The sequence below is a fragment of the Ailuropoda melanoleuca genome, chromosome 16 (genome assembly GCF_002007445.2).
Source record: "Ailuropoda melanoleuca isolate Jingjing chromosome 16, ASM200744v2, whole genome shotgun sequence".
Classification (NCBI taxonomy): Eukaryota; Metazoa; Chordata; class Mammalia; order Carnivora; family Ursidae; genus Ailuropoda; species Ailuropoda melanoleuca.
The window spans coordinates 54,366,071-54,378,176 of NC_048233.1; the positions used below are offsets into that span (position 1 = coordinate 54,366,071).

The 12,106-nt window shown below is 41.0% G+C and overlaps 1 protein-coding gene across 1 annotated transcript in view; it reads left to right on the top strand.

The window, feature by feature from the left end:
- Window positions 1-1,190: 1,190 nt before the first annotated feature.
- ANO5 (anoctamin 5) overlaps window positions 1,191-12,106 on the top strand; it is a 109,085-nt gene continuing 98,169 nt past the window's right edge. Inside the window, exon 1 of the mRNA XM_034644800.1 lies at window positions 1,191-2,031. Within this exon, the coding sequence (XP_034500691.1) occupies window positions 1,236-2,031 (796 nt within the window). The 5' untranslated portion in view covers window positions 1,191-1,235. The remainder of the gene's footprint in view (window positions 2,032-12,106) is intronic.

The following is a 12,106-nucleotide window of genomic DNA, read 5'->3' on the forward strand; positions in this document are numbered from 1 at the left end:
AAATAGGGAACATATAGCATGGTATAGAAAAGGAAAGAAAGGTGGGGCGCCTGGGCAGCTCAGTCCTTAAGCGGCTGCCTTTGGCTCAGGGGTGATCCCAGAGTCGTGGAATCGAACCCCACATCAGGCTCCTCCACTGGGAGCCTGCTTCTTCCTCTCCCACTCTCCCTGCTTGTGTTCCCTCTCTCGCTGGATGTCTGTCTCTCTGTCAAATAAATAAATAAAATCTTTAAAAAAAAAAGAAAAGGAAAGAAAAGAAAAGAAAAGAAAAGAAAGGAAGAAAAGAAGAAAGAAAAAGAAAATGAAGAGAGAAGAAAAGGAAAAGAAAAGAAAAGAAGAAGAAAAAAAAAGATTTTCAGTCTCACAGTGAACCATGACCTTCATCAAAATATTTCCTTCTAGGCCTGTTTCCTCACCTGTAAAGGCTAATTCTCAGTTCCAAAATGTCAATAGAAAAAAAAAAAAAGAGTAGCATAAAAATGAAGAAAGGTCGAGTCTTTTCTGGTCATCTCCTTATTCTTAAATCACCCTATCCCTGCCCAAACTCAGTCACTCCCTTTTCAGCACCATCAAGGCCTTCAGCTCAGACCACTACCGCACCCTCCATTCACCGTCACTCCTCTATTTTCCCCCCTTAGACGGTAATTCTTATCTCCCAATGATTGGGGAGCTGGCAGTTGATAGGGTCTCAACCACATAGAGCCAGTTCAGAGGAGCCTGTGAAGAGTGGGACCATTTACTCTCCTAAGGGACACTTTGATGTGGCGCAGGGCTCAGTGTAAAATGGCTGAGTTCAGAGAGCAGCTAAATTTCAGTACATTATGCTACCGCTCTATATTCCTCACAATACCCGGGGAGGTGGGTGCTGTTGTTCTTATTTTAAAGATGCGGCAACCGAAGCTTCTAGAAACTCGCCCGATGCCGTCCAACATTTAAGGGGCACTGAATTCAAGCTCAGGTAAAAAATGTCTGACTTGTCCCCAGCTGTATTACAGGGAGATCCGGTTTAGCCCTCAGGAAGGAGGCCCCGCCGGGAGAAATCTTAAGACCCGCGCGGCAGGTGGCAGAAGCGGGAGGGAGGGGCTGTGGGATCCTCGCAGACCCGCCCACCCGCCGTCCTTAAGGCAGGGGCCCCTTAAGGAAGGGGGGCTTTTCCTCAGCCGACAAAAAATAACTCCTCAACTGGGAGGGGGTTCCCTCCGAGTGCCACCCGCGGAAGGCGGAGGGCTAGGCAGATGGAAGAGGACCAGGCCAGTCGGCGGGGACCGGAGGAGGAGGGATCGGAGAGATGGGAGGAGGCAGCCGGGGAGGACCAACTGTCTTGGGTGTGGGCCAACCGGGTGGAAGGGGACCAGCAAGACCTGTTGAAGCGGCTGAACGGCCAGGAAAGCCGGGAGGTGGCGGGGCCCGTGGGGGTCCCGGAGGCGGCGGGCCCTGAGGAGGCGGAGGAGCCGAGGCCGACAGGCTCGGGCGGCGGGAGCAGAGAGGGGCAGGCGGGCTGGGAGCCAGCCGAGCCGAGGGGCGGGGAGAGGGCGGCCCCTGAGGGAGAGAGGGGCGGAGAGGGGCGGGGAGAGAGGGACGCAGTGGAAGCGGAGGGGCAGTCCGGCCAGGCCGAGAGTATCAGCGAGCCAAGGGAGGAGTTGCGGAGGGAGGGCGTCCTGGAGCCCGGGAAGGTCCGGGAAAGGTACTGGGAGGGCACCCAGGAGTCCCACCGGGAGAGTGAGGTGAAGCGCCCGGCCAAGGGCGAGAAGCAGGTCAAGAGTAAGTGCCAGCTGGAGGAGAAGCCCAACTGGCTGAAGCACCCGAGGCTGGTGGACACCGAGAAGAACGAGGGCCTCAGAGTGAAGGCGGACGAAAACTTGACCAACTGGGTGTCTGGGCAGCAAAGCCGGCGGCCCACGATTCGGTTCAGCGTCTACCACAGACCTCACCTCCAGTCGCAGTGGCCCATCTGCCACCCCTCGGTCAGTGCCATTAACGAGCTGGCGAAGATGGGCGACCCAGACGTCCTGGAAATGGTGCAGGAGGAAGGTAGGAGCCGGCGGACTCAGGGGCGCGGGGGAGGGCTGGGCTGGGCGCGCGGGGACTCGGAGGGACGTTGGCGGCCCTGCGGCCTGGATCCCGGGGACGTTCTCCGGGTGGCGTGCCCTGCGCGAGCCTGGGGCTGCAAGATGAGCAGTCCCTGCCCCGGCGGGTGGCTGGGTGTCGGCGGACCGTGATTTCCTCTGCTGCTAGCGCTAGCCGGGGACCTGCGTCCTGCGACCCTGGCGGTTCCGAGACCGCCCTCCTTGCTCCAAGGTGCGCCGCGGAGCGGTGGAATAATGCAGGGAGGCGAGGCGAGCGCGCGGACCGCGTGAGCTGAGGCGCTCGGGCCTCAGACTCCCACGCGGAGCCGCCGCTTAGGGTGCGTGACAGCGGTCCCCTGTGTAGGGAGCTAGCCCTTGAGTTCTTTTGCCTCTCTTCATTGGCCGATTACTGATCAAGCTTTGAGAGCCTTGGTAATTATGCGAGAGGCAGACCCTAAGGTCGATCAGCTTGAGATTCTGTGCACCTGGAAACGCTGCTGTTTTACTGGCTTTCATTGAATCTTCAGTTCCGCTGAGAAATATCTGTTCATTGTTTGCTAAAGCGGTTGCACAGACCCACGTTCTGTGGATCTGTTTTAGCACACCCATATGCCTAAGAATGCACGTATTTTTCTGGGACTATCTCCAGGACTCTCAATGACACTCACTTTCCTCAGTGACACTCTCTTTTCATGTTTTGTTTGGTATTAGACTTTGAACATGGAAACAGTTTTTTAAGTGATAAAACACCAAGTAGTCTTGCTATTCAGTCTTCAGAGGCACCAAGAAATAGAATGCGTTATTGCATCCGCCTGTCCTTTCTTAACAGCTTTATGAAATGTAATTTAGCTACCGTAAAAAGTGTACAATTCCGTGCTTTTACAGAGTTTTGCAGTCATCACCCCAAATAGAAGCCTTACCTGTTCTCCCCATCCCCCCATTCCCTACACATAGCTCTAGGCAGTTACTAATCTATTTACTCTCCAGATGTACCTATTCCGGACACTTCCTATAAAGAGACTCATACACTATGGAGTCTTTTGTAACTGTCTTCTCTCTCTTACCATAATGTTTCTGAAGTTCATCTGTGTACTTTGCATCCTTCCTTTTTATTGCGTTGTAATAGTCCATCGTTATAGATATACCACATTTTATCCAGTCATCAGTTGGTGGACATTTGGGTTGTTACATTTTTTTTTTCCGTCACCACAGATAATGCTGTTCTTAAATTCATGTACAAGTTTTTGCATGAACACATGTTTTCATATCTCTTGGGTACATACCTAGGACTGGAATTATTTGATCATATGTTAGCTTCATATTGACCATTTTGAGAAACTGTCAAACTGTTTTCCATTTTATATTCCTACCAACAATATGTAAAGGTTGTAATGTCTCCACATTCTTACTAACATTTGTTATTGTCATTTTTTTTTTTTTATTTATAGCCATCTAGTGGTTGTGAAGTGGTATCTCTGTGGTTTTGATTTGCATTTTCCCAGCGATTTCCCATCAAGTATCTTTCCCACTGCTTATTGGCCATTCATGTATCTTCTTTGGTGAAATGCCTACTTAAGTCTTTCGCTCATTTTAAAAATGAAATTGTTTGTCTTTATTATTGCATTGTAAGAGTTCTTTATTTATACTGTATGTACTATTTGCACATATTTTTTCACATTCTGTGAGTTGTCTTTCCATGTTCTTCATGGTGTCAGCATAAAAGCAATTCCACGTTCTTTAAATCAAAAAACAATTTAAGGTAGAAGGAAATAAAACTATTGAAAACTTTAAGCTTTGACTAATGGCTCTGCTAAATGATGCAAAAAATTTGTTAGTGAAAACGATTGGTTCATTGTGCAAAGTGAAATGATTTTTAGATGTATAAAGTTGAAAGTCCCTTTCTATACTTACTTAATGGTTTCCTGCTTTGCTGAGAATTACTTTCAGTTGTAATTTCAGTGATCCGAAGGTCTTAAGAGATCTTTTTTTCACTTAAAACATTCAGTAAGTCTTTATTATTAGTCCTTCTGAAATAAAGCTATGAGAAGGTACAGAAATATATTTTTCATTGAAGGAAGAGAGGAGAGGAAAATGTGGAATATGCAACTTTCTGTGCATAACGAAGAACAAATGTATCAATATGGCATTACAGAGATTAACCATTATTCTCTTTCAGATGTTAGAAGCATGATCTAATGTAGCCTCAGGATAATTATGCTTTCTAGAATGTATACTCAAATTAGTATTACTTTAGCCACGAGGTCAGACTGTAGCTTAAGTCCATCTCAGGAAGACTTTTAGAACTTCTCCCAAACTAATTTGTTTTCCCTTTACTTGGCAAAGACCATTGTAACTTCTCTGTATTCCCTCTTAATGTGATTAAAGCTTTGCCTCTGTTTCGGGTGGAGGCAGGAGAAAAGGATATTGATGTGGAGTACCATATATGTGATGGTTGGGTCTGAGGACTGCATCCAGTCCAAGTTCCTGTTTCCGGTTTTGTTCATGGAGCCAGCATCCAAGCAGTGGAGGAGTGCAGCATTAGTGAGAGCAAGGCCTAAGGAGTAGGGTGGTCCTGGCCCCTCAGATGACTCTCAGTTTTCTTCATGTTTTTTGATATGTCAGTTATTTTGCTCTGTTGGTTTTACTGCCCATCACTGAGACCCGTTGTATGAAAAATGCATTAAAACGAGGGTGTATTTTTTAACATCAACAATCCAATGGATTTTCCGAAGCCATTCTAAATATTCTAAATATATGTTTCTTCCTGGAGTTTAATGACACAGTATTAAAAAAGTGTTTGTTGAAGAAGGCTGAAAATGACTGGGTTCCACAGCATCAGTTTTTAGGAGCTATTTTCATTTCTGTGTTTTAAAATGTAAACGGATTTCTTCCAGTAAATTTACTGATACAGGTAAGCCTGGATCTTGTATATTACATATTTCCTCAATCACCTTTGAAGAGTAAATAGGAGAAAGTTAATGATTGATTTACGTGTGTTGAGTTTTTTTTTCTTAGAGAATGCTAACATTTTACCTTCTAGATATAATAGTTAATGAGGTATTTCTAGGATTTGTTACTTTTTCTTAGTTTATTTTCTTCAAAATGGAACACATAATTAATCAATCTTCTTCAGTTAGCTCTTTTCCCACTATCTAATAATTTTTTAAATGAATCATAAAGGCAAAATATAACTATATATATGTGCATATATATATAAAGATATATATGTATCTTTATATAGTTAAAGATTTATTTATTTACTTTTCAGAGAGACAGAGAATGAGTGAAAGGGGCCAAGGAGAGGGAGAGAAAATCTCAAGCAGACTCTGTACTGAGCCTGGAGCCCAATGCAGGGCTCAGTCTCAGGACCCTGAGAACATGACCTGAGCAGAAACGAGTTGGTCATTTACCCAACTGTGCTGCACAATCACCCCAAGCGTAACAATATTTAAATAGTTATGTAAACAAATATGGGTAGTAAAATGTCAATGTTGCTGAAATTGAACTTTTGACTGGTTGACATTGTAAGGAAGTTGTGATTTGAAATATTAATTCTTTGGTTGATTTATGACACATTCGACTTGGCAAAAGACAGTTTTAAGGGCTTAACATTGGAAAAGACACTACTAAAGTTGAATGTAAAGTTGCTTGAATCTTTACAACTGCGTTAAGCATTGTATTTAACCAAATCACCCCTCCTTTAGGAATGTGAATATTTGATTGCATGCATTTGTTTTGTGCTGCTGGAAGAGGTGTAAACTGAGAAGATCATTTGGTAAATGCAAGGGCTATTTTTGGGCTCAGGGTTTGTTGGAGTGTGTATTCTTAGCAATGTGCTTTCAGAGAAAACTCAAAGCTCGGTCTCTGGGCTGGCTTTACTTTCGCTTGTATTTTATGATTCTCCATAACATTTGGTATTAAACCCTTCATATCTCTGGTTTCTAGCCCATAGGAAGAGTATAATTCTTTCCATTGATTTTAGAGGATGCTGGAGGAATGACAAGAGGCTGACTTAGAGTTGTTGGCTTCAAGTCTTGCCTCAGAAATGTTTTGACAGGGGTTTGGTGACTATGTGTAGTTATGACAACTTCATACTTTGTGAGTGAGTGTGACAGTTTGCGTCTGTGGCATGTGCAAGCATCTAATTGTGCATGTGTGTGTCAGCGAGAGAGCTAGTGAGCACTCTGTGAGACGGAGCACAGTGTGTGAGGAAATACATCTGTTTTTTCTCATCTTTCTGCTTTTCAGAAAAGGAGACAGTTTGCAAAGTGTGTCCCACCCGGCTCTCAGGGGGCTTGCCCTCTCATGGAGGGTGCTATAATCGGGCTGGGTACCCAGAGAGGGCTCCCTTCCGGGTGGTACGGGAGCAGCTAGGAGGCTAACATAGGGGTCAGATGAAGAAGTTTCAGGCCAGCACTGAAAAGGAGGATGTCAGAATGGATACAGGGTGAAAAACGAGCAGTAGTGAGCCAAAGAAGAAGACCGTTGTTAGTTCTAAGGAAAGGAAGCAGCAAGTTGAAAGGGAAAAGGGTAAGAGAGAATTAGTAGGGGTAGGAGATAACCTGGAGGAACTGTGTTCTCCCTTTTCCACATTTTCAAATAAACACATTGCATCCAGCTCTGACAGCGATTTGAAAACTTTTTTTTTTTCCCCAGTGAGTTGTTTTATGTTAAATGCAGCAAAAATACTAAGGGGAAGGAAGGGTTAGTGCTTACATTTTTTCAACTCTCTTCTAAAAACCAGAATTCTAATATACTCTCTAATCCTCACTTAAGGCTTGCACTTCTTTCCTTTGTACTTGGAACAGTCCTTCTGCATAGTGACTGTTTTTGTGCTCAAGAAAATAAAAGCCTCCCCTAAGTCATCATGCAAGTACCATACATTGAAAGACATTGGAATCCTATTTTTTATGTACTCATTATAAGAGTTTGCTAGATTGGTTTTTTTTCTCATTCGAAAATCCAACGAGAGATGGTTGCCGTATTGTGCAGTTTTGAGCTATTCATCTAGGTAGTATTCATGGGTAAAACCCTTTGCTGATGGTACTGGACCATGTTTTATATTTTTCAAATAATTTTTACTTATGTTTTTAGTCTTTTAGATGAAAAAGCCTGACTCAGAAACGTTAAGTGATGCAGCTAGAGCCAGTTTGTTTAGTTGTCCTGCTTTGCTTGCCATAACTAGTAACGGTTTAAGAGCAGACCCTGCAACAAAAAAGATCTGAATACAAAAGAAATTCTTTCATCTTTATTCTGACACTCGAATTTATGTCAAAGAATTTAAGTTTTGAAAATCAATAATAGAGTATATCCTAATAATAACAACCATATCAACAAAAGTAACTAACATTCATTGACCTCTGTGCCAATGGCTGCATGAACCACTTCACACGCATTGTCTCATTTAATGCTTGCACAAACCTGATGTGGTAGACATTAATGCCATTTGTATGATACTTGAGAGCTTTCCGTTTATGCATATAAGTTGTGAGGAAGTCTGGGAACTGTGCTTTTTGTTTTGTTTTGTTTTCGTTTTTGCTAAAGCATGTTGCTTCACCAGTGATCAGAGTTTTGTTAGTAAAGAGGAAGGAGGAGAAAGATTTGTGGGCAGCCAGTGGCAGCCTCTCCTGTATTTGCCCATCATTAAAATCTTACCCATTTTATTAAATAGAATCTTCTCAAATTGCCCAAGCCTAGGAGCATCCTCAATCTTTGTTCCTCAACCTGCACATCTGAAATTTGACAGCAGTTTGTTTCAGATGTTTACGTAAGTGTCTGTAAGCCATTGACGTGTCTTTACACACACGTGCCCCCACTGCAGCCCAGACAGCCACACCTCCCTCCTGGTTTACTGGTTTATTGCAACAACTCCTAATTTGTCTCTTTACTCCATCCCTCCACCACCTTCCTTTTAACCCATTCTTCACTGAGGGACCTGTGCTTTTCATACAATGTAAATGTAAATACGACTTAAAACCTTTTTAGTGGGGGTGCGTGGTTGGCTCAGTTGGTTAAGCATCAAGCATCGGACTCTTGATCTCAGTCCAGGTCTTGATCTCAGGGTCACAAGTTGAAGCCCTGCATTGGGCTCTACCCTGGGCGTGGAATGTACTTAAAAAAAAAAAAAATCTTTTTTATGGCTTACTATTTTACTTAGAAAAAGAAAATATGGGTATACAAAGTCTTCCACAAACTGTCCCCCACTCTGTGCCTCTCTGTTCTGTCCTGCCTTTCTACCATTTACCTACTCGTCTCCAGCTTGACCTTCACTTCTTTGAGCACCTCAAAACCATTCCTGCCTTACAGCCTTTATATGTTCTCACGTGGCTTGAATTCCCTCAACTTTCAGCGCTCTCTCTCCCTCTCTATATCTGCCTCAGACAGATTTTCTGATTTTCTCATATCTAAACTACTCCCCCGCCCAGCTCTGTTTATAGCATTTATCTCAAGTTTTGGTCTTCCTTTACAGAACTATAAACTTCTTGACAATGGAGAATCAACAAATGTTAGCTATTATCACATTATTATCATTGTAATATTAATGATCTAGTATCAAGAACTGTTAAACATCTGAGATTTTACTGTAGTTGAAAGTTAACAGAATATCCCATTACAGCTTCAAGGATACTGGTGGAAGACATAAGACACATGGATCAGAGACAAAGGACAGTTTATTACTCACAGGATCAATAGTAGCCAGAGTGGCAGCATTTTCTACCTGTTTGCTGGGCCCAAGTTGCCAAAAATAAAGCAAAGAGGCCCAGAAAATACCTGCATATGTGGTGGGTTGCAATACAGGAGAGTAGTCTCATGTTAAGGAACCCGAGTCTTTTGTATTGGTCAGTAATTATGCCTTCTGTTTACTCCGGAGGGAGACTGCAGTAGTCCCAGACTGTGAGCAAACCTGCCCTTTGCTATAGAAGGAGATGCTGTATCTTCCAAGGGTGTTCACTCAACCAAGATCCTTGAAAAGATAATCCAGAACAAAGGGCAGTCAGTTTCTCAATTGTAAGATATGCAGAAATGTGAGTGACCTGTGGAGAATTGTCTCCAAGCAATATCTGCCTTTAAGTATTCATCCCTAAGTAACATCCTTGGTTTTGCATAGTTATCTTTATATAAGTGAAATATTGAAGTTTCTGCCCCCCTCCTTTTTTTTTTTTTTTTTTTTGCTAAGTAATATTCTTTGGAGAATTATCCATCTTTTTGCATGTAATTGAAATTCATTCAATTTTGTTACTAGATACAATATGTGGTATTATATATATTATTGGCTATAATACCACATAATTGTATTTATCCATTTTACTATTTCTAGATAGTGAGACAATTTTGGTTTCCTAGTTATTCCCAGCAATGCTTTTATGAACATACTTGTACATTCCCATAATGCCTGTATTTCTTTTGAATTTATACCTAAGATAGCACTTCTCAAACTTTTTGACCTCAGGACCTCTTTGTACTTTAAACAATTACTAGGAACCTGAAAGAGCTTTTGTTTATATGAGTTATGTCTATTGTTATTTACCAGGGATATCCACTTTTACCCATTCTATTAAAAAGAGTACTGGAAGTCCTAGCCCAACCACTTGGGCAAGAAAAAGAAATAAATGGCATTGGAAAAGAAGAATTAAAATTCTCTCTGTTCACAGAAGATATGATCTTATATGTAGAAAACCCTAAAAAGTCCCCCCAAAAACCTGTTAGAACCTATAAATGCAGTCATAAAAGTAGAATACAAAGTCACTACGCAAAAACCAATTGCATTTTTGTACACTAACAATGAACAACCTGAAAAGGAAATTGAGAAAATAATTCTATTTATAGAATGAGACATATCTATAAAAAGGTTGCTACAGTTAATGTAAAAAAAATTACTTCCTTCCAGGATTTTTATGGTTTCGGGTCTGACATTTGGGTCTTTAATCCAGGAGTGTGCTTGTTGTGATGAGCACTGGGTGATGTGTAGAACTGTTGAATTATTATATTGTACACCTGAAACTAATACAACACTGTATGCTAACTAACTGAAATTAAAATGAAAGAACTTAAAAAAAGAAAAAGATATTTAAGAATTAACCAAAGGTTGAAAGACTTATATAAATAAAATTACAAAACATTGCTGAAAAAAAATTTAAAAAATGCAAACATATACCCCATGTTCACAGATTGGAAGACTTAACGTTAATAAGAGGTCAATACTACCCAAAGTGATCTACAGATTCAGTGCAGTCCCTATCAAAATTCCAATGATGTTTTTTGCAGAAGTAGAAAACCCATCCTCAAATTCATATGAACTTTCAAGGGATGCTGAATAGACAATTTTAAAGCAGAGGAATAAAACTGGAAGAGTCGCACTTCCTGTTTTCCAAACTTAATACAGAGCTATAGTAATAAAAACAGTGTGGAACTGTCATGAAGACAGACATAGACCAATGGAATAGAAAAGAAAGCCCAGAAATAAACTCTCACATACATGGTCAAGTGACTTCTTTACAATGGTGCCAAGACCATTCAATGGGGGAAAGGACAGTCTTTTCATCAGATGGTGCTTGGAAATTTGGATACCCACATGCAAAAGAATGAAATTGGACCCTTACCTACCACCATATACAAAAATTAACTCAAAATGGATCAAACCTAAATGTAAGACCTAAAACTATCAGCCTCTTAGAAGAAAAGAGAGCAACAGTTTCATAATGTTGGATTTGGCAGTGGTTTCTTGGATATGACACCAAATGCACATGCAAGAAAAGAAAAATAGACAAAATGACCTCATGAACATTAAAAAAAATGTACATCAAAAGACTCTATAAACAGACTAAAAAGGCAAACCACAGAATGGGAGAAAATGTTTCCAAATCATATATCTGATTCAGAATATAGAGAGAACTCCTGAAACTCAACAGTAAAAAAATCTGATTAAAAAACAGGCAAAGGATTTGGGTACATTCCTCTTAAGAAGATACAAAAATGGCCAATAAGAACATGAAAAGATGTTCAATAGCATAATCATTAGGGAAACGGAAATCAAAACTAAAGTGAGCTACCACCTCAAACCCCTTAATATGGCCACTATCAAAAAACCAAAAAAATAACAGGATTTGATGAGGTTGTGGAGTAATTCGAATCTTTATGCACTGTTGGTGAGAATATAATGGTAGAGTTGCTGTGGGAAACAATATGGCGGTTCCTCAAAAAATTGAAAATTGAATTGCCATATGATCCAGCAATTCCACTTTTAGGTATATGCTCAAGATAATTGAAAGGAGGATCTCAAAGAGATATTTTTACAGCCGTGTTGATAGCAGCATTGTTCATAATAGCTAAAATGTGGAAACAATCCAAGTCTTCATTAACAGATGAATGGATAAATAAAATGTGGTATTCACATACAGTAGAACGTTATGCAGCCTTAAAAAGGAAGGACAAATGCTACAACACTGACGAACCTTGAGGACATTATACTAGGTGAAATAAACCACTCACACAATGACAAATTCTGTGCAATTCCACTTTTATGAAGTATGTAGAGTAGTCAAACGTAGAAAGTAAGTACGTAGAAAGTAGAATGGTGGTTGCCAGGGACTGGAGGAGAGGAGAATGAGGCGTTATTGTTAATGGGTATTGTGTTTCGGTTTTACAAGCTGTAAGAGTTCTGGAGTTGGATGGTGGTGATGGTTTATGAATTATGAATATATTTAATACCTTTGAACAGTACACTTAAAATGGTTGGATGGTAAAGTTTGTTGTGTATTTTACACAATAAAAAAAGGGGAAAGAACAGCAAAAAGAAAGAAAGAAGAAATAGAAAAAGGTATACAATGGTATAGATTTATATTTTCTATATTTTCAGGATATATATGAACACTTCCTAAGAGTACAGTTACTGTGGATGGCCCTTTATTCCATTCCCACTGTGATTTTCTCCAAAAAATGTTTTTATATAAGTATTTCTCAGTGTTTCTCCAACTTGGATTCACTAGAGAATAAGAATCTTCTACGTTTAATTTTTTTTTTAGTATCAGAAACTTATTCAA